Raw genomic sequence first — 27,658 nt, 5'->3', positions numbered from 1 at the left:
GTTATAAAAACCAAGTTTTTGTTGAATCTTTCTAAACATAGCGCAGAGGTTTTTTGATGCTAAGGATTTCACATAGTGTAGTGTTCAGACCCCGCTATGAGGGGTGATCTCCATAAAATGGGTTTCTCTTTAAAAAATCCATTTTTTTTCGGATCTTTTCCAAATTTTTCAGAGGTTCTTTGACACTCGGAAATCCACATGGGGTAGTTTCCCATAGGGAAGAATTCATATGGGGTACCACCCTATGTGACCTCACGAGCAGTAAAGGACCTATGTTCCAAATTTGGAAAATATCCGACAAAAGCTGATTTCTTGTAAGGAAAACCGTTTTGCCGCCTATAGTGGGAAGAATAATTTAAACTATTTGAACTACCCACATCGCAATGTAAGGTTGACCATACATCGCAATCCAACCACATGGATAAACCGAAAAAACGAAACTTGATTTGTAGACCGGGATCCCTCGCCTTTTTTCATTATTCATTACCAACAAGATAATTTTCCGTAAGTAGTTTCATTTTGTCGAGACGTCCAACTTCAGCAAGTACAAAAATTTTGTAAGTGGTAGCTAACAGGATAATAAGGACATAGTTTGTTGATTTGGCGGTTATCAAATATTTATAACTAACTTTTTTTTTTTATAATTCTCATAATAATTATTTAAATTAGCCGAAAAAAAATTGTCCTACAAAATGCACGATTTGATCAAAGATGTCCCACTTTTGCAACATGTACTATTTACGAAGACATGAAATATAATTACTAACCAGCTGAATTTTTTTGGTCAGTTAGTTAATATTATATAATTTAAGACACACACTGTCCTACAAATTGCGTGGTACGCTTTTCTGTGCTGACACTCCAAAGTTATCTATACCACAGGACCTTTTTTTTCAGTAACTGTAGGACACTAATATCATGTGATAGATTAGTGTGTTTTGTGCCCAAATAAAACAATGTCCTACAAGAAAACAGGTATATATCCCTAGTCCTACAAAAACTGTTATTTTCGTTTTCCGAAACATAACATAAAGCTAGCTAATAAGCTAGCTGGGCCCAGAGCCTCAGTCACATTTGTATTTGTATAAAGTGAAAATATATTTATTGAAATAAATCAACTTTATATCATATACAAAAAAAAAAAACCTTTAAACAAAAAATAAATTAAGAAAAGGGTAACTCCCCCCCCCCAAAAAAAAAGCGAGTCACAATTTCCTAAGGGGGGAGAACCCCTCCCTAAAGTTTCTGAACATTAAGATACGTAGTAGAGATCAGCCATCGGCCATCTTGAAAAACATTCGAGCACGCTATTTCAATAATAATGGCTGAAGAGCATTAGTGCCCAAAAATGGCGGCGAAAGAAGAGGGAGGGGGGTCATGACACAGAATGCGCCATTAAAAAATTTCATGGCTGTTCTCGAACGTGGATTTACTGTCATTTTTCTGATGTTTCCTTATTTTAAAGGATGTGGGGCTGCAAAATTTCGGGGGAGTCACCATTTTCTGGTGGGGAGAATTTTTTTCCTAATGTTTCTGAATACTGAGACATGTAGTAAAGATCAGCCATCGACCATCTCGAAAAACATTCGAACACGTTATTTCAATAATAATGGCTAAAGAGCATTAGTGGCAAAAATGGCGGCGAAGACAGGGAAAGGGGGGGGGTCATGATGCAGAATGCGCTGTTTCTATTTTCAAAACCTGATTTTTAAATGTGCTTTTAGTCACTCTTTTAAAGGGATTTTTTTTTTTTTTTTGAGGAAGGGAAGCGGGAGGGGGATACTATGCAACATTTGGGGGTGGGCGCCATTGGGGGGGGGGGAACCTCTGGCAAAGTGTCCAATTATCACTACGTGCAAAACAGATTAGTCATCTGCCATCTCCAAAATCATTCCAGCATTTTTTTCTAAAATCCACAGCTTAATCAGTGCGCCCTTTATAGTTCCAAATCACCCCTTGTTCTGAAAAACAGGAAAAAACACTGCCATATATGTGTACTACGTACACGCCCACATACGTAATCTCATGACATAACTATAACTAAAATACATGCAGTTAAACACATCAATGTAACTAGTGTAATCCAATCAGTACCACGTTTTGTTTTGCGCATAAATGTCTAATTTTAAACCGGAATAGCCAAATGTGCTGCGTTTTCCTCACAAAATCTGCAGAAGTTCACCTGCAGAAATTTTGAAGACTTCTACAGATATTTTAAAGATTTGAGGCTATACCAGAAAACCTGCAGTTTTCATGCAGAAATCGGCAGTTTTTCTGCTGAAAATTGGTCATCTTTAATCCCCCGCCAACCCGCCCTGGCAGACCAAGCGATAAATGCTTGGCTATGTATGCACTTTCATTCCATACAGACATTTTTAATGTGCCTTATGAGTACTTTTTTGTGTAGCTAGCTCTTGGTCTATTACTTCTCTATCACCAGAAACATTTTGGCTATTTTCACTTATGCATGATACATCTTCATCAGTTGGGTACTCGGTGATTTTAATTCCATCATTAACTGCAACAATATCCACAAAACCTTTGTTTGATTGAATTTTCATTTTCTTTTGGAAAAGAATCTCCATTACTTGTAAATTTGTCAGATTTATTAGATTCACTTCGTTCTTTTTGTTCATACAAACTTGAGGAAACTAACGACTTGGACTTATGGAGTTACGTTAGCAATTAAAATTTAACGCCAGTCATGTAATAAAATTCCGACTTATCGAATATTTCGACTCAACGAAGTTTGGCCAATCAAAGTAAATAACATTAATTTTTCATTCAGTTAGACGGGAATAAAGATTCACTTCGGCTTGTCGAAGTTTTCGGATCATCGATGTTCGACATACTGAAGTTTCATTGTATACAATATGCAAAAAAGTGCATCGAAAAGACAACGGTTGAAAAAATTGAAAAATTTAAAAAATAGAAAATGCTGTCAGCAAAAATATTTTAGAATTATGTTATTAATTAGGTTTAGGGCGATTCCACAGTATTGTGCGCGTTGCGGACATGACATTTGTAAACTTTGATTAACCATAACTCAGCAAAAAATTGAATAATACAAATGCCTTTTCTTCCTGTTAAATCAAAACACATTACCCTTCATAAAGCAGAGCATATTTAAGCATTAAAATAACTTTAAACTCCTTTAAAAAACCAAAAAAACAAAACAGCATTGCGGACATGATGCAGAAAACCTGGCATATGACCGAGTCCTCAAGCATATGGAACATTCTCTGAATTTTATAAGTAGATTAGAATTTTCTTTAACCTAAAAGTTCAGCGTATGGTTACCTAAAGGAAATGAAAAGTTTTTTAAAGAAAGTAAAAGGATTTTGCAGAGAATTAGCAAATCAAAATTAATCAGTGTGTTGGGGACATGACAAAAAGTTCACCTCTCGGTTTCCTGCTTACTGACATTTTTCTAAGACATTCAATCAATTCATGCATTATATATTTCTATTAATAACTTAAATATTTTATGATTTCTAATATATTGACCTATTTTTTTTATTATTATTTGCTTAAAACATTTAAAATTAGTTTTTTTGTAATGTCAACATTTTAATAGTATAAGCAAACAAAAATAGATATTTCCATAATAGGATTTATTAATTACAGTAAACCCCCGACACAAAAGTTAATTGTGCAGTTTTTTTTAACCATCAATTATGCAGGATATATTTGCTTTAATATGTTTTATTTAATTAGAAATATTTAATGTTATAATGCAAGAAAAAAATTCTTACGTTTGTTGATCTGCAACGTTGCGAATATTATGACTAATTCAAAATTAAAAAAAAAAAAAAAAAATTAATTAATAAAATAAATGAATGAAAAAATTATAATTTTCTTTTCATCACATGACTGTAACATGGTAAATAGATTTTTTAAAAAATACAATTTTGAAAATGTACCATTTAACTGCAACGCTTCAACACACATTTGAAAATTTTTCTTTAAAATGACAACATTTTCTTGTACAAACACCCCATTAAAACACAAAAGCTAAATATGCAGTATTTTTTAGTCATTCATTATACAGTTACAATATTTGTTTTAATATATTTTGTTTAATTAGAAATATTAAATGTTATAACACCAGAAAAAAGAAAATTTTTGATTTGTCATGTCCGCAACATTGGGGACATGACCAATTTAAAAACTAAAAAAAAGAATACTGAACATAAAAAATTATAATTTTTTTTCTTCACATCTATAGCATACCAAATAAGCAGAATAAATACAATTCTGAAGAAAAAAACTTATTTATTGCAACACAGCAGTAAACACTTGAACATTTTTCATTGAAACAGTGACATTTTCTTCAAAATGCACCCCATTTTAAACTATAAAAGCTAAATATACAGTTTTTTAATTCATAAATTTTACAAATGCAATATTTTTTTTTTAATATGACATGTTTAATTAGAAAAATTACATGTCATGACAGCAAAAGAAAGATTTTTTTCTGTTCGTCATGTCCACAACTTTTGAACTCCATGCTTTTATATTTTTTGAAATTTATAGATTTGTTCCATTTTTTAACAAAAATATTTTTATATTCATAAACTATATTTAATCACTTTTAATTTGATGTATAAAACCATTGAAATTATCAACAAAAAAAAAATTAAGCATATCAGGCTACAAATACTGCAGAATCATCCTTTATTAAATAACTGAATTAACTAATTATTGAAGTATCATGGTTCCCTCTAATTCTGATGGGAGAAATGCATCTGGTGGATTGCCCCCAAGCGAGTCTTGTCTTAATAGCACGTTTTTACAACTCATTTCAAGGAACAGAATATGTACACCACATTCAAGTTTCGTGTCCTATGTAAGCATAAAATAAATTGAAGTTATGACTTTTTTTTCTTTAAGAGTGTCCAAGCATTGCTTAGTTTGCTTGGGAAGACGCACCACAGTTAAAAACATTCATCCGTACTGTCGTGGAGAATGATGCTTTTAGTTACTATCTTGATAAGTAATGAAGAAAATTTTTAAAAAATCATATGACATATCAAATAGAAGGAAATTTCAAGGCAAAAATATCACACCCAAAAATGCAGGGTTTTTCGGCCGCCATCTTGAAAAATTACATTTGTAAAATCAAAAACAGGCTCTCCGTGATGAGTTTTCTTATATTTCTCATTACTTCATTTGTCAGAAAAAGTTATGGGACATTATTCCAGGGGTGATTGTGAGTTCATCAAAAAATACCTGAAACTTTCAAAGCGAGACCGGGGGGGGGGGCGGTAATCTTTGACCCTTATTACTTAAGTGCACCTTTGCCATAGTATTAAATAGTTCTGAGTCAAAATATTGTGTGTACATGTGATTAAATTTTTAATGGGTTACAAAGTTACTTTTGAGCTGGTGTTATACAAATTATCTTGACATTTATTTGTCCATCTTAAGGGATAGGTGTCCATCTTAAGGCTCTTGCAGGTATATTTGATGAGTGTTACATAATTTTTAAAAATCGCGGAGGTAGGGAGATAAAAACATAACAAAAAAAAAAAAACATTAATTCCGGTATTTTTGGACATAAAAATACCGGAACACAATCACCCCTGATTATTCACACGAATAGGGCTTCTCATCAGCGTGAACTCACATGTGTTGCTTTAAGCTTTAAGTCACAGTGAATACCTTAGAACAATGTTTGCACAAAGGTTTCTCAACAGTATGGACTCTTGATTCCCAGACCGAGAGAAAGCTTTAAAACAATATTCGCACGAATAAGGTTTCTCACCAGAAAGAACTCGGATGTGTGACATTAGATGTGAATTACATGTGTGTCTTTATGTGTGCACTTGTAGAAAATGTCACTGAACAAACTTAACACGAACAGGGCTTCTTGCCGGCGTGATGTCTCATGTGTTGCCTTAAATTTGCAGATACAGTAAATGACTTAGAACAATGTTCACATGAATATGGTTTCTCACCAGTATGGGCTCTCATATGTCTCTGTAAGTGTGAACTCGAAGAACATGCCTTTGAACAAAATTCACATGAATAAGGTGACTTGTCAGCGTGAGCTGTCATGTGCTCCTTTAAAATTTCAGACTGAGTGAATGACAGAGAACAATGTCCGCATGTATAAGGTTTCTCACCAGTATCAGGGTGGCGACAAGAACTGGAAAAAAAAGTTCCCTGACTTTTCCCTGATTTCTCTGATTAAGTTCACCAAATTTCCCTGATTTACGTTACTTATAATAATGGTTTCCTTTCTTTGCCCTACCTGAAAAGCATTGCATATTAAATAAAATGCAGTGTTTAGAACGGTTTATGCTGTTAATTAAAAATATGTTTTGATAAGATGCTTCCCCTTTTTTTTTGGTAAAAATAGTGTATTAAAAATTATCGGCAGAGAAATATTGTAGGAAATCTAAAACAAATACTTTACTTAAAGGAAACAGTTAACATAAGAATTCTAAGAAATTATTAAGACCACTCTTGAAGACATATCTAATCATGATAAAACTAAAAAAGTTAAATGAAAATAATCTTGAACTGAATTTTCAAGCAGTATAAGTGTTGCTGCAAGAACAACAAGTGATTGTTAAAGTTTAGAAGTAATGTAGTTGGACTTACGTAAATAATACTGTCGTCTGCAGGTAAACGGATGTATCTGCAGAGATAAGTTTTCGAGATATTTGAAGAAATGTGTGGTGGATTCAGTACTAACAATAGGAAAATGTTAGAATTAATTTTGCGCCTCTTTTCCAGCGTAAACCAAATAAGTAAGTATGTACAGTAAAGATAACGTACCATAGAATGACAAAAATGCAAAAAAAAAAAAAAAAAACTGCTGTTACTACCCTTTACCTGCACAGGGCAGAATAGACATATTTATGTAAAACAAATTGAAATCTTCCAACAACCAGTCATATTGAGCTATTCCCTAACCAAGAACTTAGGTTTTAAAGAATGGATACAGCATTTTAACTATTAAAAAATAATAAAAATATATTTACTTATTTACACAACTCAATTTCAAATGATTTCATTAGTTGTCGAAAAAAAAATCATAGATTACTTTAGTAACAAACAACATTGAAATGAAAAAAAAAAAAAAATTAGTAATAGTTTCAAAATATATATATGCATATGGTTAAAATAAAAGAGTTTTGAAGTCTGAAAAAAAAAAAAAAAAAACCCCGAGTGTAATTTGAAGTGACAGCGAATAATACCATGGCAAAAAACAATTTTGATTTTCAGTCAAAATTCAATTTTAATACAACAAATAATTGGTGGAAAATTTGTAGGGAACTAAAGTACTTCATTTTGCTAAGAAAAAAAGAATTTTTTCTTCATTTGATCAATTTTCCCTGAATTTTTGTTATTTTTTCAATATTCCCTGATATTTCCCTGATTTTTCCCTGAGTGATAAAGTTCCCAGACTTTTCCCTGATCTCCCTGATCTGTCGCCACCCTGAGTATGGACTCTCATGTGTGTCATTAGATGTGAAGATTGAGTGAATGCCTTCAAACACTGTTCGCACGAATATGGCTTTTCGCCAGTGTGTACTCTTTTATGTATCTTAAGAGTTGAAGGGTGAGAAAATGTCTTTGGACAATATTCACAAGAATACGGTTTTTCACCAGTATTCAGACTTGGAAAATGGAGACTCATGTGTCGCATTAGATGTGAAGATTGAGTGAATGCCTTCGAACAATGTTCGCACGAATATGGCTTTTCGCCAGTGTGGACTCTTTTATGTATCTTAAGAATTGAAGGGCGAGAAAATGCCCTTGAACAATATTCACAAGAATACGGTTTTTCACCAATATGAACAATCACGTGTGACAATAGATGTGAAGATCGAGTGAATGCTTTCGAACAATGTTGGCACGAATATGGCTTTTCGCCAGTGTGTACTCTTTTATGCATCTTAAGATCTGAAAGTCTAGAAAATGACTTAGAACAAACCTCACATGAAAAAGGATTTTCGTCAGTGTGAACTCTCATGTGTTTCCTTAAATGTGAAGATCGAGTGAATGCCTTCAAACACTGTTTGCACGAATACGGCTTTTCACCAGTATGGAGACTCATGTGTGCCATTAGATGTGAAGATTGAGTGAATGCCTTCGAACAATGTTCGCACGAATATGGCCTTTCGCCAGTGTGTATTCTTTTATGTATCTTAAGAGTTGAAGGGCGAGAAAATGTCTTCGAACAATGATCACATGTATAAGGTTTCTCGCCAGTGTGGACTCTCCTATGCGTCTTTAAAACTGAATTGGAAGAAAATACCTTCGAGCAATATTCACACGAATATGGTTTTTCACCTGTATGGACTCTTACATGTGCCATTAGACTTGCATATTGAGTGAATGCCGTCGAACAATGTCCGCACGAATATGGTTTCTCACCAGTATGGGTAATCATATGTTTCTTCAGATGTGAGTCATAACGAAACGTTTTTGAACAATATTAACACGAATATGGCTTCTCACCAATGTGGACTCTTGCATGCCGCTTAAGGTCTGAAACAGCAGAAAACGCCTTTGAGCAATACTCACAGGAATGCTGTTTCTCACCAACGCAGACCTTTAAATTATGCGCCATCGAAATAAATCTACCAAAGATGGCATTTCCGCTAAAGATGATATGCCAAATTATTCACCAGTGACTAAAGTATTTGAATATACCTTTACTCGGAAACCACAAGGATTTATTCCTTTTTAAGCATAAATTTCTACAGTAGTCAGGGCTCAAAATTTGATTGTAAATATTTGGCAATGAAGATTTTGAAGGGTAAAAGACGTAACACAGAACAAAACCTATATGCTGGTACCAATTCTAACATGCTTATCAGACGATAAGTTTCTACAAATTACGACTTCACAAAACTGCTAAAACTTTCAAGAACGTAATTTTCTAAACAGACACACATTATCCGATTTTTATCTACATAAAAGCGTGTACAGCGTTCTTACTAGTTTCTTAAGGATTGTTGTCAATTTCGAGAAATGGAAACTGAATTACTAATAAGCTATTCTATACAGAAAAATGGAATTTAAATCTTTTCGCATAACTAAAGATCTCTATTAAACTTCTGAAAACATTCTTGGTTCCTTGCAACTAAGTACTATACGGCATGTCTTGTAAGTGATATGGTGCACACGAAAGTTAAAAACAATGAGAAAGATATAAAGATGTTTTAAACTTACGGTTTTGATAATTCAACACTACTCTCATTATGATTACACTACACTCACTTATGATCATACTACACTCATATTGATTGGAATAACTGAGCTGGCGGTGTATTTTAAGTACTCTCATTAACTTCATAAAAATATTCTAAGTGTTATTTAGGTAAGCGGCAGCAAGGTATGTATCTACTGACCATCAATGCTTTTGCTCATGTCTCTTTCTGCTGCACAAAGCTGCAAAACTGCTTAAGTATCAAATTTGAGTACTTTAGGCATCATTTGTTCAATAGAATATCCCTTTGCTCAATAACGAGTGAAAATTTGAAAGACTTTGGAAATCACAGAAATTGAACTTTTTCAAAGGAATTTGGTATTGATTCTTTCATTGACACACAACAAATAGCAAATGTGTTTTAGTGATAGTATAAGCAAAAACAGTTACGGTATCACATTTGAAAATATGCAGTTTTGGATATAATTAATGGCAATATTTTGAAAAAGATTCTGGGTGTTCCGAGATATACACTTCAGCATACCAGAGCAAGTGTTCTTGTTTCCTTCTTTAGTTTAGTTGGAAACAGCTCTCCAATTAAGTCTCAAAACTTTGGAAAATTGTATGCTTGAGCCTCATTTCTTGAAACCTTAATTTCAATAAACTTCTTTAGATGAACGAGCAGAGGAAGGTAAGTGTTGTTGAAGTCAAAAATCAAAAATTCATAGCATATTTTGATGTCTGCTGTCCCATAATCCAGATTACTGCTGAAAATAATGAAAAGAATTTATCACTCAATAGGAAAAAGCTTAAACAACAGTAGATTAGACTCATTCTCAGAAAAGCAAGAATTTCACCCCCCCCCCCCCCCATAAAATGGGTTTACCTTTGAAAAATCCAATTTTTTTCTGATCTTTTTCAAATTTCGCTACATGTTCTTTGATTCTCGGAAATCCACATAAGGTAGCTTCCCATAGGGTAGTATTCATATGGAGTACTACCCCATGCAGTGGCAGCTCTAGGTTTTGTGGGGCCCCCAGTTAAAAAATATGAATTATTGTATAGGGATGTCCATCACAAGAGTAATGTTACCCCCCCCCCCCCCACTACGAGCGAGAACCCTTAAAAAAGTGATCAAAAATCCCTAGAAACAGCCTCTTAAGGATAGATTTTAACACTATTAGTTTTAGCCATGTCTTCCATTTCTTCCACTTAGTGTACACCCCTGTTAATTTATAAATAAATTGAATGTATATTGATATAATTTAATCATAATAATTCCTGATTAGTCCAATTCTTCCCGACTCTCCCTTAATTATTTTAATTTTTAATATGTAAGTAAATGAACCTTAGGAGGGAAAAAATGAACACTATTAAAAGTAATCACAAAATTAACGTAAAAGCCTCATATAAAATTTTTTTATAACTAAAACTTAATAAGGAAATGTTTTTAATGTTGCCCCATAAAAACCTCCCAGATGCGGTCGCATTTTTCGCAGATCATTGGCCATCCTCTGGAGCAGAGGTTGAGAATCCCTGTTTTAGGTGACGTATTACTGCAAATTTCAAGGCAAAAACAAAAATGTCCCCCCCCCCCACCTCATCCGAAAACAACGTCCGAGATTAATCTTCATGGCCAACGAGAGGCCATGTCAGCCTGTAGCCAGAAACTTGGGGCACACTGACTTGCGTGTTTCCATGGCTCAATATTGGTTTGTATCTCCAATTTTAATTTCTGGGCTCGCTCTATTTATCGCAAGAACTTTCCGGAGCCGTGGCCTTGGCATGAAATTTCAAAGGAACAGGAGAATTTTTCATAATTCATCTAAATTCTTTTTTAAAAATTGTTACAGTGCTTCATATTTAATTCCTTAATTCTTAGTTTTATGTGGTGTTATTATGTGGTTTCAGCTTGTAGAATCTTTATCTTTCCCACTACACTCTTAATATATATTTTACAAATGTAATATTTTATGATTTAAATACGGGCAGTAGTACTTGAATAATGTCTATTTTAAATGAATTTTTTTAAGGAAGAAAAGTTGTTTCATAGTACTCATAATAAATTTCCGAAATAGTAGGGTAATTAATAAAACGTCATGTTGTGTCAATTTCGGAGAAAACATTTTTTTTCCACTATTGTTGTACATTCATTCGTATATTCAACAGATGCAAATGTTTTAAATTGTCATCATTGATATTTATTCAATAATTCGCGATTGCGCTGTTATCAGAAATATCTGTTTGAAATTATAGTACGAGTTCTGAAAAATATTTCATAGGAAAAGAAATCTCTTAATACTGGAGTTAATATTGAAACATTATGTGGCTTAAGTTTCGAAGAATCAATATTTTCACATTTATATTTGATTTATTTATTTTGCAAATGTAAATACAGTTGGTTCTCTGTTTAACGACTTTCTCTATTTAACGACATCTTTTCACAGTCCCAGTGGTTTACTGGGACTGTGAAAAGACGTCGTGTAGTGTTAAAAGCATTCTACTTAAGGACGCTTTCTACTTAAGGGCGATTTTTTGTGGTACCTTGAAAGTTGTTAAACAGAGAGCCAACTGCATTGTTAGCTATTGAAAGAAAAATTATCGATTCCCATGCAAATCGTTCTGTGCATGTCGGCTGGGTGCAGGCTGTAGCGATCGATGTCATCGCCAATCGACGTGTGCCAAGTCGACGTGTATAAGACACATGCATTGAAAAGGAATGAGGTGGTGTTTGGAATGAGAGTGACTATCAAGTTGATAGATGAGATCGTTTTTCTTTTTGTTTTAGGCGATTCGATTTTTTCTTTATTATCTTGTAAATAGGTATGCTTGTTTGAGTGTTCAAACAAACGACGAGTTTTTTAAAATTCGTTATTCTTTCAAAAACAATTGCTACATGGATTTAGAACAATGTTAAAGTTCAGAAAAAGAATTTTTATCCAACAAATAGTTCATGAATTAATTTTGAGCAACAGTACTTGAAAAATGTCTCTCCTAAATGAACTGTTAAAAAACAAACAAAAAATCATTCAATAATAAACTTTAATGAAACTTTATGCAGTGTCAGTTTCGGAGAGTGCATATTTTTCTATCTAGGGTTGCGCATATATTGTGTACAAATGCAAATATTTCAGTATATGTATTTATTATAGCTTATTTCATTTATTTAAATCAAAATGGTCAGTAATTACATAGGTAATCATATTTTGAATGTTCATCATTGGTATTCATTTGAAAAGTCATAGCCAATAGTTCTTGGAAATATCAGTTTAAACTAAAAGTTTGTTCTTAAAAATATTTCATAGAATGATATTTTTGTTGGGGTTATTAAAGAAACGTTATGTACCAACCAGCTTCTGATATTCCATACTTATTCCTCTACAGTTATTTTAATATTCTGCAAAAAGAATATTTTACTGTATTTATTGTAATCATTTATGTACACAGCTATTTGTATTTTGAATCAATATAGTTAAAAATCTTTCCATTATACACGAGTAAGAGTACTTGGAAAATATCTGCAAAGACGTATAAATGAAGTACTATGTGGTAATCAGTTTCTGAGTACATGAAATACACCGCCAACTCGGCCATTCCAGCCGATGACTGCAGTTTTGTGCTTATTAGCACTCATCACAAATACTAAAAATAATATAATATATAAGGACTAATCACAAATACTCAGAAACTTAGTGTCTGAGTATTTGTATTTTTCCCTCAATGTTGTTGTTATATATATTTTACAAATAGTACTCGCATGGCAATGCCCGTGCTAAGAATCTAAAGGAAGTCCGTTGAATAAAAGAAATCCACGCCCCCATTGTCCCCTCCCTCTGATGTGAACCAACATTGTATTACATTTACAATTGCTTTAAAGCTTAAAATAATCATATAACTATATTGTTCACTGCCTAATGTGCCCAGGACCACGCTACCGGAAACCTGCCCTTTTGCAAGTGAAGCAGAAAATCCGTTGATTAAAAAAAATTTAAGCCCCCGCCCGCTCCCACTGACATGAAATGATCACTTTTCTTTAACTAAAATGTATAAATACCTTTTCAAAAAAACCTATTAAAGTTTCTTTGATATTTAAAACTATTTGCCAAAACATTATATTTTTCTTACTGTTTGCTTTAAAACTAAAATAATTTTCCAATTGTATATTTGTAACCAAGCCGTTAGCGAGTGAAGCAAACTCTGACTGATTAGCTATCCCATCTGTATAGCTAAAAAAGAAAAAAAAACTCCCGTGGAACATTCAAAAATCGTTATCAGAAAAAAAAAAGTAGTATATTTCATTCGGTTAAAAACAAATCAAACGTTTCTGTGGATTGCAAAACAATTCACCAAAACATTAAACTACAACATACAGTTGCTTTGAAACTTAAAATAATCCTCCAACTATTGTTATCCTCTAACTCATCAAGCGACCACACTACCGGAACCCAGCACTTTTGCGAGTGAAGCGAGTGTTTTTCTTTTGCAATTAAAAATGTTACGGGAAATAGACAATTAAAGGCATCGAATTACATTAACAGTAGCTTTCCAAAGTAAATAATTCCTCAGATCTATTGCTCATCGCCAGACTGGCCAAATGACCTTGCTACCGTAACTCAGCCGATTAGCGATCCGATCAAAGAAAAAAACACCCTTGATTAAAAGGAATCCCCCACCTCTCTGATGGAAACTAATTATTTTCCTTTCACTAAAATGCGTAAACACCCTTTAAAATCCTAAAAACAACTTTTTGCAATTTAAATATTTTGCAAAGTAAACAAATAATAATTTCTATTTCAATGGAACGTTCGCATTTATTTATGACTTGACATATTCATTTAGCAAGTAATTTTATTTGTTAATGGATCATTTAAAGTCTCTTTGGCGAATTACTTTAAGGAGGAGGCGATAGGGAATCCCTGTTACCATTACAATGCCATTGATTGGTGGATGCAGGGGTTCCGTTCAGCGCCTCTTGCGGTCAAAATGGGCAAGGTACAATAAAAAATAAACTGAATTTAAAACTTTTCATTGATTGGTTGATGCATGAGCGAATCATAGTTGCATCGGTTTAACACAGAAAAGTCATAAATTGTCAAGCTCCGTTTCCATGCCATTTAGTAGGGCCGTCCTCCAATATAATAAAGTTTTCAAAGAGCGTTGATCGCCCTTTAAAACCTTCCTCAGGGAATAGTTTTGAAAATATTAATTAGAATGAGTCTAATAGCATCAAAAACACCCTTTCAAATGAAAGAAATATTCCTCAATATCGCCATTAAAACAAACATATGATTGACTCTTAAAAGTAGCATTAACAAAACCAGTAAGAATCAGATTTTTTTTAAAGACTACACATCCGTTAAAATTGTACATGAAATATCGCCTTGCAAAAACCTAGTCAAATGGGAAATATATTTTAAATGCCCTGCTGTAGATAAAACCTCAATACATTAAAAACGACAGCAAGAAATTTTACTTCTAGATAAAACATTATTCAAGAAAGTAGTGGCAACAAATAATATTGTACAGCTTTTCTTCAAGTTAAAATTAATCTCGCGCAAAAAATGGCGGAAGAAATATCTTTTTGAACTAAATTAATTTTTACTTCAAACGCTTATAACTTTTTTTGTAGTCCTTTTCGATGTCCGCCGCTGTAGTCTTTGCCGATATTTTTGAAATGGCTATTTTTTATGGGCTTTCCAATGGTATACAAAAAACGAAAAAATTGGACAATTTCTTGGCATTGACATATGATCAAGTGGGCATAAAATTGATTTTTTAATTAATGTCTCCGTTAATTAGCATCCTATGTGGTTGAGGCTGGAATATTCGTGACCCTCGTAAAGTTTCGAATTTTTCAATACCGGGTTTGACCCTGAATTCCAGCCTGTTCTTCCCTATTTCTCATATAAGTGCGCAACATTCCCCATCTTGTTTCACCTCCTTGAAATTGAAATGTCCAAAAATCCTTTCTTAGCACACGCTTACGTCATAAAATAAACCCATGTCCCAAATTTCGGTTTCCTAGCCTCAGTAATTTTGGCTGTGCATTGATTGTCAGTCAGGACAAGCTATTTTATATATACAGATAAATGTAAATACATAACTATTTTGAACTAATTAATATAGTTGCTTTATATTATTAAATTCAATGATTATCTATTGATAAATTCATTTTTTACTTCTTAAATTTTATTATTAATTTATTATATAATTAATATTAATTTCTCTCTTCTACAATTTTTTGAAGATAAACTTTAAAGTAAATGAATAACAGTACTTTCTCATCCAAATCAGGAAAAGATTTTTTGTAGTAGAGTAGGAATTGAATGACTCAAACAGATTACCATTTTCTTCTAATAAAATCATTTTCAGTTGTATTCAAACTTGGTTTAGTTTCATAATAATTATAGTTTGAAATCACTCATGATCAAGTTTTGTTCTTCCATTTTATTCGAATTCAAAATTATTCTCATAAAACATGGGTGAAACATAAACACTAGCAGCAAAGAATATAAATTGAGTAGCATGGCTTGAATTTTTTTCAAATTAAGGTTTTTATGTCCAAAAATAGGAATGAAGCAATTCCCTTTTCCATTGAAATGCTCTTAACTGCTCCGCTACGCATCCTCAGCTACGTCACGAATTTCATCCCCCTTGAACCCGTTTCACCAGATGGTCCAACCCTCGGGCCTGACCCTTGGGGGCCAAGGTGCACATTGGAGCAGTATTAGTGCATGCTTGAAGTAGTTTGCCGGCGCTTGACGAAACCTTTTCGTCCTCGTTTTGCACTTATAATAGCGCCCCTTGTTCAACAGAGCTTTCAAGTAGGTCAAAGTTGTTCTAAAAAGACTTTGAAAAACCGGGAAAAAAAGTTTCTAAATCCAAGTCAGCGCGGGGCCCTTTGCGGCCGCATGGACTACACGGCCCTGGAGCGGACCCTGACCCCATGTGAAGTCCTGACCATTTCAGGACCTATGTGCCAAATTTGGAAGACATCCCACAAAAGATGAATTCTTGTAAGGAAAAAACCCCTAATGGGGGATTTGCCCCCTATAGCGGGAAGAATAATTTAAATTGCTTGAACTACATCGTGATGTAAGGTTGACGATCCATCGCGACTCTACTGTTTGGATAAATTTAAAAAACGAGCTGCAAGCCCGGATTACCCAATAGGCCAACCTAGGCCCTGGCCTAGGGGCGCAAGCCAAAAAGGGCGCATATCCAGGAGGAGAAAAAAATGAACAGCTCATTAGAAAAATAAAAGGAAAGTGGCATGCTAGTATCTGGACAGTAAAAATACAGCTAGAACTGATTGGGGCCTCACCACTGAGCAGAAAAAAGCAATTAGAGGAGAGGGGGCGTAATGCTTGAGTCTAGGTACTGTTTCTGGTCAAAACAGATAATTTTCTAGGGGCGTCGACTCCGAGGGCGCTGCAATGCTCCAGCAACCCCCCCCTCCAATATTTGCGGGGGTGCCGGGCACCCCCACTATCAGCAGAAAACTGATGAAAACCTTTTTGTATGGCCTCTTTTTCTACAAGCAGAAAAAAGAGGCCATACAAAAAGGGACGAATTTTTAAATATTTAGCTAAGCTTAACAAAAAGAACAAATTATACTGTTGTGTTTTTGTTCCTAAACTATTTGTGTTTTGATTCTCACTAAAATTTTCTCTGTTTTAATTTAATTCATTCTATTTTACTTTATTTTATTTTCATTTATTTATTTTTTTCTCGTAAAATTTTTTTGTGGTAAAAACCCGAAGTAAAATAAGATATTTTCCGCCTAGTGTTTCTGTTTATAAAACTGAAGCACATTTTCTTGAGAGTTATACACTCTGAAAAATTGCCCTTGTTTGGTCCATTGTGCTCGGTGTTTGAACATCCCCACTGGTTTTCAAAACCCGGTGACACTAAATTTTCAATATCTTTGATTTGAACAATGATTTCAAAATTCGGTAAACCTATGATATAGAAAGTGTTCAATGTGTAAAAAACTTGTTCATGAAACAATTTTTCTCTTGATGTCTTTAAATCATTTCAATTAGTATATGTTTTGCAATTAATAATTTATTAGTTCATGTTTAGTTTTGACAGTCAATAATTAGCGGCGCCCGAAGCTTAAATTTTTGAAGGGATGAAATTATTAATTTACCGAATGAAGTTTCAAATTTTACGGAATGACAAAACACGAGCAGTGGCGCACACAAGGGAGGGGTCCAAGGGGTCCGGACCCCTCCCATAGCTCTTGCCTTTTTTTTTCTCGATTGATTATGATTCGATGTATTTTATACGTAATATAATTCCAAACAAAGATAACAATAATTTCAGTTTTTATAAGTAAAAAATAAAATATGAACCAAAAGACTTTTTAATTTTTCTAATACGGGCAAAGCCGTGCGGGTACCACTAGTTATAAATAAAATCGAAAAACGAACTAGAAAACTAGAATTTATTCTACGATATAGAGACAAACTGGTATCTGTAAATGTAATAATTAGGTTTTTAGTCTTGCAATTACAGATTAAAATGATATTTTTCATGGTTTTCAGACTCGGTGCTTCTAATAATGAATTTGCTTCGCTGTTTTCATTTTTGAATAATGAGAAAAGTAAATGCATAAATTCTTCTGCTTTCTGGTGACTTAATTTAGTGTCTGTTACTAATGTTTTTGTATTAATTAGTGCTAATTATTTATTCAATAATTTATTTTTCAGTTTTTAGTTGTCGAGAATCAATAAAATCAAGTGAATATGATTCATGCATATTGGGGGGGATGAAAATGGGACTTTAAACTCTGGACCCTCCCCTTGCAAAATTCCTGTGTGCGCCACTGAACACGAGTATGCATAATTGCACGTGTAGCAAAATCTAACAAAAACAGACAATAGACATCCCTTTAAAGAATATTTTTATGTTGTCCCCAAACTGTCAGACATTGTTTGACGCATAAGGAAATTTTGGGGAGTTCACAGTGACCTCCTGCTTCCTTTGCCAATAATTTCCCCTGTTTTGTACACAAAATATTCACCATAGTCTGCTTTAGTTCTCCACACTAAGCATTGCATACAAGTTTCCTAATAAATAATTTCTTTGACACAATTTTCTATCTCTTCCTTTATAATTACCTCTGTTATTGGGTTTCACTTCCAACATATTATTTTTCTGAATTTTTTTTTTTCAAAACATCATCTAGATCACAACGAAGTTGATAAAAATAAAAGAAAAATTAAATATATTTACAGAGAGAGATCAGCAGTTTTAAATATTTTCAAGGTAAAAAATGAAACTATCAAGGAATTCAAGAGTCATGATATCTAAATGTAAATAAAAAGGGGAAAAAATACTTCAGATATCACTGCTAAATATCATCTCAGCTCAAACCGGTAAAAGCTTTTTCCTTGGGCTACAGACATTTGTTTTCCAAACAGATAAAAATTTTGAGGCGGAAAATTTGAAAATTTCACAATGGAAAACCAAAACAGTTGAATGTTTTTGAAAAAGAAAAATTGAGGCAAGACGTTTGATAACATATTTTAAGAAATGAATGAAAATTTCGGGACGTATCAATGTGGGGAGGGAGGCGTTTTCTGAGCCTAATCCCATCATGTTACGTCACCAAAGGTAACCTAAAATTGCGAATTTTATAAATTTAATTCCAGAAAAAAATTACAGAAGAGATTCCCCCAACCCACTTCTACTAACATCTTCAAAGTTTTTCTGAGTTTGCTTTTTATGAAACGTTAGTTTCAAAAAGTTTCCGAGTGTTTCTATATTTTCCGAACATTATCATGATTTTTTTCATAGGACCTCAACTTTTGAACATCTGTGCAGGAGGGTCCCCCTTTCCTTCTTAGCATTTTGAAAATGGTCCAAAATTTCGAAAATTTTCCGGAAAAGAGTCCTCAAACCCCCAATCCCTTTACCCAGCATCATCAGATGCATTAGAAGTCCTACAAATGCATATTTAGAGTTTTCTTTTCAAAGGCTTCATATCATAACAGATCGTCTAAAACTTTGTTTTTAAGTCCTCAAGCCCAAAGATTTTCCAGGGAAGTGACCTTGACTTCAGTATCCCCTCCCCCCTTCTCCAACTCATTTAAAATTGCCTAAGATTAGGACCTGAATTTAGAAAAAAAAAATCCCGATAGCTGCAGAGTTCAGCCTTTCTCCAACATTATTAAAATTGTCTAAAGCTTTGTTTTTAGGACTTGAAATTCGAAAAATTTACGGAAGAGAGTTACCCAATTCCATCCCTCCTCCTTTTGTTATCAAAGATAACTCACAATAAAGTATTTAGGTTTTTAATTTCGAAAACTTTCTGGGGGAGAATGGCTTAACCCCATCCATTTCCCTAACACCATAAAAGATGTCTTCGAATGTTGCAGTCTTTAATTTCAAATAAGTTCCTTGCTAAAGCAACCCGCTCATCAAAAAAATATCCTCTAAAATTGTTTTAGGACCTCAATTTCTTCGTTGTCTCCCAGCATCATTAAAGTTTTTCAAAAACTTAGTTTTGTGACTTTAATTTCGAAAAGGGATGGGGAGAGTTCCCTAACCAATCCCTTTCTCTAACATCATCAAAGATGACCGTTACTTCGAGTTAAATGGCCTAAAATTGCATTTCTGAAGCGTCAATTTTGGCAAATTTCTGGAATGCACCGGCAAATCCACAGCCCCCCCCCCCTTTTGAACATTAACCATGGGAAAATTGAAAATGAAACCCATCCCTTAATTTTCAAACTGGGGAACGGGCGCGAAATTTTCACTTATCTCCCGGACGCTGCTACGCCTCTGAGAAAGAATAGGGGGGGGGGGATACGATTTCGATATACTTCGAATAGCCTAGTTTGGCCTAGGGGCGTAAATAGACGTTAATCCGGCCCTGGATGTGTGCATCACATGACTTCCTTTTACTCCAATTTAATGTCATTTTCTCATTATTGGCATTTTTAATGTGATTCAATAGTTTACTTGTTTACTCTCTAAATATCACCAACAGTGGCCAAATTACAACCAGATTTAATATATATATATATATATATATATATATATAAAAGAAATTCCCAAATTTGTCGCCAAGTCGGAGACCAAAAGACTGGCGATATATTGCCAAGTGTCCGCCAAATTATAACACCACTAGAGTTTGCATTGAAATTAACAATGGTTTCCCCCCAAAAAGGGGCAAAAGACCCCCTTAGGCGCATCCGAATGATACCAAAAATGGAGGTGCACAACTAGACCCCGCTAGGAGTCTAAGTACCAAATTTCAACTTTCTGAGACATTCCGTTCTTGAGTTATGCGACATACATGCACACATACACATACATATATACAGACGTCACGAGAAAACTTGTTGTAATTAACTGGGGGATCGTCAAAAGGGATATTTCGGGTGTCTGTACGCTCCTAGGCATATATCTAAGTGTGGCCGGGTTCAAAAATAAACTCAATATTCATTCGGGGGTGAGCAAAATGGGAATTAAGGCCGATTTTTGAGTGATATTTTTTTTGCGAATACAATACTTCCTTTTTTGTAAAAGTAACAAAACTTGAATTAATTACGAAACTCCTATCTAGGCCTAGGTATTTAAAAAGTAAATTAAGTACACTACTGGTCATCAAAATTGCTACACCAAGAAGAAATTGCCACAATAAAGCTAAAATCTTGCACAGGTGATAGCAAAATTGACATTAGAAAGTGATTACAAAATGAAAGCAAATTGATCATTTGTTGTTGGAAAAATCTCAAATGAATGGAGGTTTAAGTACTCTGGTAAGCCCATTGGGAAGGAATAGATGGAGAGGTGCAACCCTACTATCCCGATACGGCAACAGTACCATGTGACTTGGGGAGAAATTTCGAGTTGACCGTAATCGCTGAAGAAGTTTTCATTAGCTGAAGCCATGCATGATAACAACCTTTAACTGTAGAAGGGAAAAATTAGATTTATAGTAATAGTGCAGTGTTCTAGCATTGTAAACTGTGAGGAAAAAGCCACACCAGGAGGTCCAGTACCTTTTCCCTAGCATGTACGAATGTTTTTTACTTCTAAATAAAGAAAAAATAACATTTATGTGCATTCAATGAGTACATATTCCACAGTTGCCTATAATTTTTAAATTATTGTACTTATTTTACCAATAAAAGTTATAAAACATTGTATATCTTGAGTGCAAATAACATTTTAGTTCCATAAAAACACTTTTTACTTAACTAGTAATTATTTTAACGGCTCTCAAGCATTTTGTGTACATTTGCTTTGGTGGCGAGTATCTTCTCACCAAGCTCCTGTGAACAGCAGATGCGCAAGAATAAAGATTTGCTATTTTTATGCTTCAATTTAAATACTAAAGTATGCCTGCGTATGAAATCATTTCAAAACACTGATTACAATACATATGAATCCATAAGTTTTCAGTCAACAACAGAACACTTTAAACTATTTGTACATGCCCGTCATTTTAGGGAATAAACATCAAAATACATGAAAAATGCAATTACATTATATTTTAAAATTCGGAAAGAAGTGGAGAGAGGGAATTTGAATGATAGGCTCCTGAATTTGTATCCAGAGTTGCTCTGATTTGTAGCGCCCCGACTTCATAATAAGCGCCGTCTGAAATATACGTATTTAATGCCAAAAGAGCGATTACGTGCCAAAACGCGACAACTTTCCAGCCAAACAAGTCACCTGACCTGGGAAACATTGGATCCCAAGCTTATTTCACTGAGACATTTGCTATGGCTCCCTCCATTAGTATTCCTTCTCAATGGGTAAGCCACCTCTAGCATGAATGTACGATGTACAAAGCGATACAATCAGGCATTGAGGCGTAACTGCCTCCTACTATATCCTACGTCATCTCGTAGCACAGTTGCTATAAACGTGCCACTCATTCGATCATGTGTTAGCACTCACGACGGGGCTCCCAGGAGTCATTTTTAAAGATGACAATGCTTGGACACACACAGCAAGGGTGTCAAGGGACTTCCTCTTACATATTATCACTTTTGCTGGTCTGCGCAATGCACTGATTTGTGTTAAAATCGAGCATATCTGGGATCACTTGAGTCGGTAAATTGGACAGCCTGTCAGTTTGATCGCATTAGTGGGGTGTTTACAGCAACTGTGGTACCAGAGGACATAGGACATCATACGAAACTGCTGTACCTCAATGCTCGACCGTATCGACTCTTACATTCACATTAGAGGTGTCGCAACCGGGTACTTGAACCTTCATTCATGTGGGATTTTTCCAGTAATAAATGATCATTTTGCTTTCATTTTGTAATCGTTTTCTAGTGTCAATGTTGCTATCACGTGTGCAAAATTTTGTTTCATTCTGACTACTCCTTTTTTGGTGTAGCAATTTTAATGGGCAGAAGTGTACTATATTTGTAACTATTAATCAAAGTCTTACATCTCATAATTATCACTAAATATAATTTTTTTGGCAACAAATAGTTGATGAAAATGTAAAAAAAGAATGTAAAAAAATGCATTCAAAACACAACAGTGGAAAAATATAGAAAAATTTAAAAAATAGAAAATGTCATCAACAAAAATATTTTAGAATTATGTTATTACTTAGGTTTATTCAATAATTGAATTAACTGACATGGCTTCCAACATTTTCAGACAGCCAAAATTAATGAAAATAATTTTTGAATTTGAGTAGTCATGATAATTCTTGATATTTGTGTAATTTTGTCAGAGCATTAGGATTTTTTGATTTATGTATTCAATCTGTGTTATAAACATCCTTAACCAATATTAAGTTTCAAAAAATTAAGAAAAACGGATAAAAATATACTCATTAATTTCTATGAGTGGCTTGAACTCAAATTAGAAAGGGTTCTAAGAAGGGTAACTAGACTTAATATGTATACAGGGGTGCAAGTGACCAAGTGTGGTTTGGGAGCAGCTTGGGAGCAGGAAAAATTCCATTTGGGAGCAACAGAATCGTGTTTGGGAGCAGGCTCGAATAATACACATAATACCTCTCATAAGCACACATTTATGGTAATTTAAATATTTTCATTTTAACTAAGCATTAACGTTCTAAATTTCAATAGTTATAGTTTTAAAATACTAAAAGATGTTATTGCAATAGGTGAAAAGCAAAATGCTTCGCAGTTCGATACTTCAATTTTAGGAAAAATAATATTGAAATTGCAACATTTGTTCAAACTTGGAACAAAATTATTAGGGTTGAATAAAATTAAAAAGACTAGTTAACACACAAAAAAAGGATTTTAATTGATTAGCAATATTCCATACGCATGTTTTTCAGACATTCAAATTATAACCATAATAAAATGAAACATTTCTAGAAAAAGAGCTCAGATTGCAAAGTTATTACAAAAATGGAAAGAGAATATAAAACAAAAGTACTACTTTTTGAGTTTTTTAGGCGGATTCATTGCAAGTTGCTTTCGAACATTTTCCAACTCTGCTAAATTTGCAGTAATTCTAGATTTAGCTTCGGTTAAAAGAATTTGTCCACCTTCTATTATAGACATATCTTTTTTTTTCTACCCCATCCTGAATATTTTTTTCTGCACTGGCCAACAGTTCTTGTGAAGCTTTTAATTTCTGTTTAATTTTATTCTCAGCTTCTTGCAGTTCTGTGACCGAGTTCTCAGTTTCACGACAGCGTTTCTCACCTTCATTTTCTTTCTGAACTCTTGTTGTATAGTTTTTGTAAGCTGCACGTGCGGCTTTGATAATGTCCCTATTAACTTTAAATTTTTCTATTCCGCCTATCCTAGTGATATAAGAATTAATTTGCCTCAAACCATTTACACTATAGCAATTTAAAGTTCCTCTGTTGTCAAGAAGCTTTTTGTTCGTGCTAAAGCCTCTTTCAATATCTGCACTACCATGAGGCACACATAAAAAAGCTTGGAAAAGCTTAGTTACAAAAGGGTATTTTTTATTACCCAAATTGTCTTTTTTATCAAAAAACTTTTTCCAATATACATCAATTGGTATGTAATTATTGCTATTGCTTGACTCTGTAAGAATCTGGATACTTGACTCTTCTTCAGGTTCAGCTTGAATACGTATCCACTCATCTTTTAACAAAGAAACCTCTTCAGGCTTTACAATTGAAGTATTTGAAGCCAAGTATTTTATAGACAGAATGGATGTCTCTTCCATTTTCATTACTGGATGTAAAACTTGCAAATGAAACAATAACCTGTTGTCAAGTGGCAGGGTTTTAAGCAATTTCTTTGTGCACGCTAGATAAAAAGATCTGGCACCCAGATAAAATGATTTCTTTTCTGTATCAGATAATGATGCCATTGCCTTTTGGGTGTCCAAACCGATGTCGATCGCTGAAGCAGTCTTCCAATATTCAGCTTTGCTGACATCTAATACCTTCAAGTCGGTTCCTGGCAAATTCTGGAAGAACGAATTAGTCAGAAAGCGCCCTAATAAGGTCTTCACTAAAGATACCATCTCATCATACAGAATATGGATAAGAGGGGCTTCTGTCTGGAAAAGACCCACAAACCTATTGAGAATGTCTGAAACATTTCTCAAAAAGAGGGCTTTTGGTAATAGCGATTTGTCATGTAAAGCTTGTTTAATTAGCTTACAGCGAGCTCCATCTCTACTCTTTGAGCTTAGACCTTTTCGAAAGAAAGTGTTGATCAACTCAAACATATCAATGAAGCGGATCAGTGATGTCTCTAAAGTAAGCCAACGACTACTAACATGTCGAACAAGAACTCTGTCCGCCACACTTAACTGCTCTTGCAGCTCTTTCAGATCGGCACTTTTGGCAGACGAATGTTTAAAAAAATAATACAAGTCAACAATTAATAGTTCTACATCGCCCCCAAAAACAGTTAAAGCTTTTGAAAAGCTGTTGTGGACCTTGTGAAGATTACAAGTCGAAACATCCAATATTTGAGGAATTTGGGCCTTCACTTTTGCGACCAAACTTTTCATCACATTCGGGCCATCACTAAAAAAACATAGCAGCTTTTCATTTGGTAATTGATCAAAAACTTCCCTTACGCACTGAAACATAACATCGGCAGTTCCGTGGCCTATATGGAAACTTTGCAAGTGCTGCGCAATTACTCGTTCACTTATATTGCTGTAAAAACGAACAAAAACATCCATCTGCTGCAAGCGTTTCTCTGGTAAAGGTGTTTCATCTACTATAATGGAATAGTACGATCCAGAGCTTCTAATCTCATTTAAAAGTTGGTCTTTAAAATAAGGACCGAGACCATCTGAAATTAAATAAGAAGCTTTGGTTCTGGAGCAAGTAAAGTCCTTAGCTATCTTAGAATCCGTAAACATTTGAGGAAACAGCATTGTGGCTGTGTCAGAAAAGGTATATGGTATGCCTTTATCAGCTAAGGAAACAACAAACTGTATTTCAGCAGCTGAAACTTTTTCACTGTGACTCATTTCACACTCTATTCCTCTTGAATTAGTGTAGTTGATTCTTGTTTGCGTTGTTTTTTTCAGTACACCATCCTTGTCACGGTGCTTTTCGCGCTCAGTAACATGCCGAGCGGTTTTTGAGTGTCGTTTGACTGCTGCAGATCCATGATGTTTGCAGGAAATTGCGACATTGCAAAATGTACAAATGGCCTCATCAGGTTTGTAACCGCTCACACACCATATTGATATTAAATCTCCATTCATGTCACATTCTTTTAATACATCTGGATTGAATTTACTGCTTCGTCCACCATCTGAAAAAAAAATTCATGAGTTTTGATGCGGAAACACTATTAAAAAAAATTTAATTGCGCAGTGAAAAAAAAAAGCCACTGATAGCAAACGTTCATACAACTATTCATTAACAATTATTCATTAAAAACATAAGGGGTCTGTCCAGGATTTTTCACAGGGTCCGTTTTTTCGAAAATCAAATAATTTTTTGAAAAATAATCAAAAAATTAGAATTTAATTATCTTTGCAAAAAAAAAAAAAAAAATGTAGAAGCAAACTTTCAAAATTTCAAGAAATAAGCGCAAACTGCATCATTGAAATATTTAGTTGAGTTTGTTCCTCTTTTCTGTTGAAGATATCATTTTTGAGGATTTTCCTAGTATTTAAAACTTAACTGATAATTATTATTTTTTATTTTTTACTGTTGTTATTTAATTTGAGAGGGGAGGAAAATGCTTGCATAGTCTTTTCACAAAAGTTTATAATAACATCTCTGCAAAACAGTTATGACAAAACAAACAGGAAAAATTACTTAAAACAAAACTGACTTTCATCTGCGAATGAAACAAACAAGCCTTATATTTATTTGGTAGCAGGGATACCCCTTCCTAAGAGCAAGGGCGCACCCCCCTAAATATCGCGAATGTCTCCCCCCACCCAAAAAAAGAAAAAAATACCCGTCAAAACAACCAAACTGAACAACGGCGCAGTCAATGGCCAGGTGCGCACCCTTGTTTGGCAATATTAGTAATTAATGGCTTGCAGAAGAATCGAAACTGCCGATTTTTTTGAGCAATCACGATTGCTTATTGTTCTCACTTGACTGCTTTGATGTGCTATCGTTTCATTTTCCCACCAGCACCCTCTGCTGCATCACCGTCGACCGGCTCCTCACGACGCTGCTCCTATAGCGAAAACAGTCTCCAGGTTGGCACATATCCTACACACACAGACACACATGCCTATATACACACACACGAACGCTGACACACACAGCACTACATACCCAACACGCACACACATGCATACATACACACACGCACCCACTCACATGCGCATTCATACACACACACGCACGTGATTGCGAAAAACATAATTTGTATTCAAGATGCCAAAAATTCAAATTAATATCTATTTATTTTTATTTTTTTGCAAAATTAACAGATCCTAGATAAACTGATACCAACAACTTAAAAAAAAGGTTCAAAAACTATCGATTTATCGACAGAAATATGCTATATATGCCGTTGGTTTCAGATTTGCTCATTGAATAAACAATTTGTGAAAATTCGTTAACGGACCCAAATTTCCTCTGGCCAAACCCCTGAATATGCAAATTGTACTTACTTTTAGATGCCATATTTCTTCATCTACCTTATTCGAGTCGAGCACTTCCACCACACTGCTTCCTGCCACTTGCCACTTTCCTTTTCCTTCCGCGCTTCCTGCTTATTGTTTGATGACTGTGACGTCACATCCACGAGCGGTCGAGCTCGGAGCAACTGTGTCCACTATACTTCCGCAATGTCTACCCGAGGCGCAAAATCGACTCATCCAAACCTGAATGTTTGCTCCTTTGGCCTTGGTGACGTCACTTACCGAAAGCGCGCTTTAAGACCGGACGAAATGCTACTGATTGTAACCATAGCAACCGCAGAGCACGATCGCTGACGGTTTTCCCTAGAAAATAAATAATTCGGCGCAGTCGGGCGCAATTTTGGTAAAAAATTGCGTTTGGGAGCAGGATGGCGCAAGATTCCACTTCGAGCGCAGCTCGGCGCAATT

General features: G+C 34.4%; 2 protein-coding genes across 2 annotated transcripts; both read right to left on the bottom strand.

Moving 5' to 3' along the window:
- Positions 1–4,033: 4,033 nt before the first annotated feature.
- Positions 4,034–8,332, bottom strand: LOC129232888 (zinc finger protein 726-like). The gene is made up of 2 exons (XM_054866991.1): positions 7,769–8,332; positions 4,034–6,009 (listed from the first exon to the last, which is right to left on the bottom strand). The coding sequence occupies exons 1-2, from the start codon at positions 8,330–8,332 to the stop codon at positions 5,854–5,856; spliced, it is 720 nt and encodes a 239-aa protein (XP_054722966.1). The 3' UTR covers positions 4,034–5,853.
- A 10,449-nt stretch (positions 8,333–18,781) lies between these two features.
- LOC129232887 (uncharacterized) lies at positions 18,782–27,233 on the bottom strand. Its single transcript, XM_054866990.1, has 3 exons — positions 27,221–27,233; positions 23,737–25,893; positions 18,782–18,795 (listed from the first exon to the last, which is right to left on the bottom strand). Exons 1-3 carry the CDS (start codon positions 27,231–27,233, stop codon positions 18,782–18,784), a joined length of 2,184 nt encoding a protein of 727 aa, XP_054722965.1.
- Between the last annotated feature and the right edge of the window lie 425 nt (positions 27,234–27,658).

This window comes from Uloborus diversus, unplaced genomic scaffold (assembly GCF_026930045.1).
Source record: "Uloborus diversus isolate 005 unplaced genomic scaffold, Udiv.v.3.1 scaffold_14, whole genome shotgun sequence".
NCBI classification, from domain to species: Eukaryota; Metazoa; Arthropoda; class Arachnida; order Araneae; family Uloboridae; genus Uloborus; species Uloborus diversus.
This window is presented reverse-complemented; position numbering and strand designations above follow the sequence as displayed.

Bases quoted from the DNA above. Each gene is read 5' to 3' on its own strand.
- LOC129232888 (XM_054866991.1), bottom strand. From the start codon at position 8,332: ATGGCACATGTAAGAGTCCATACAGGTGAAAAACCATATTCGTGTGAA. The intron at 6,010-7,768 runs GCATTTTCTCGC...TTTTGTTCAAAG, and splicing joins CTTGTGAATATTGTTCAAGG to GCATGTTCTTCGAGTTCACA.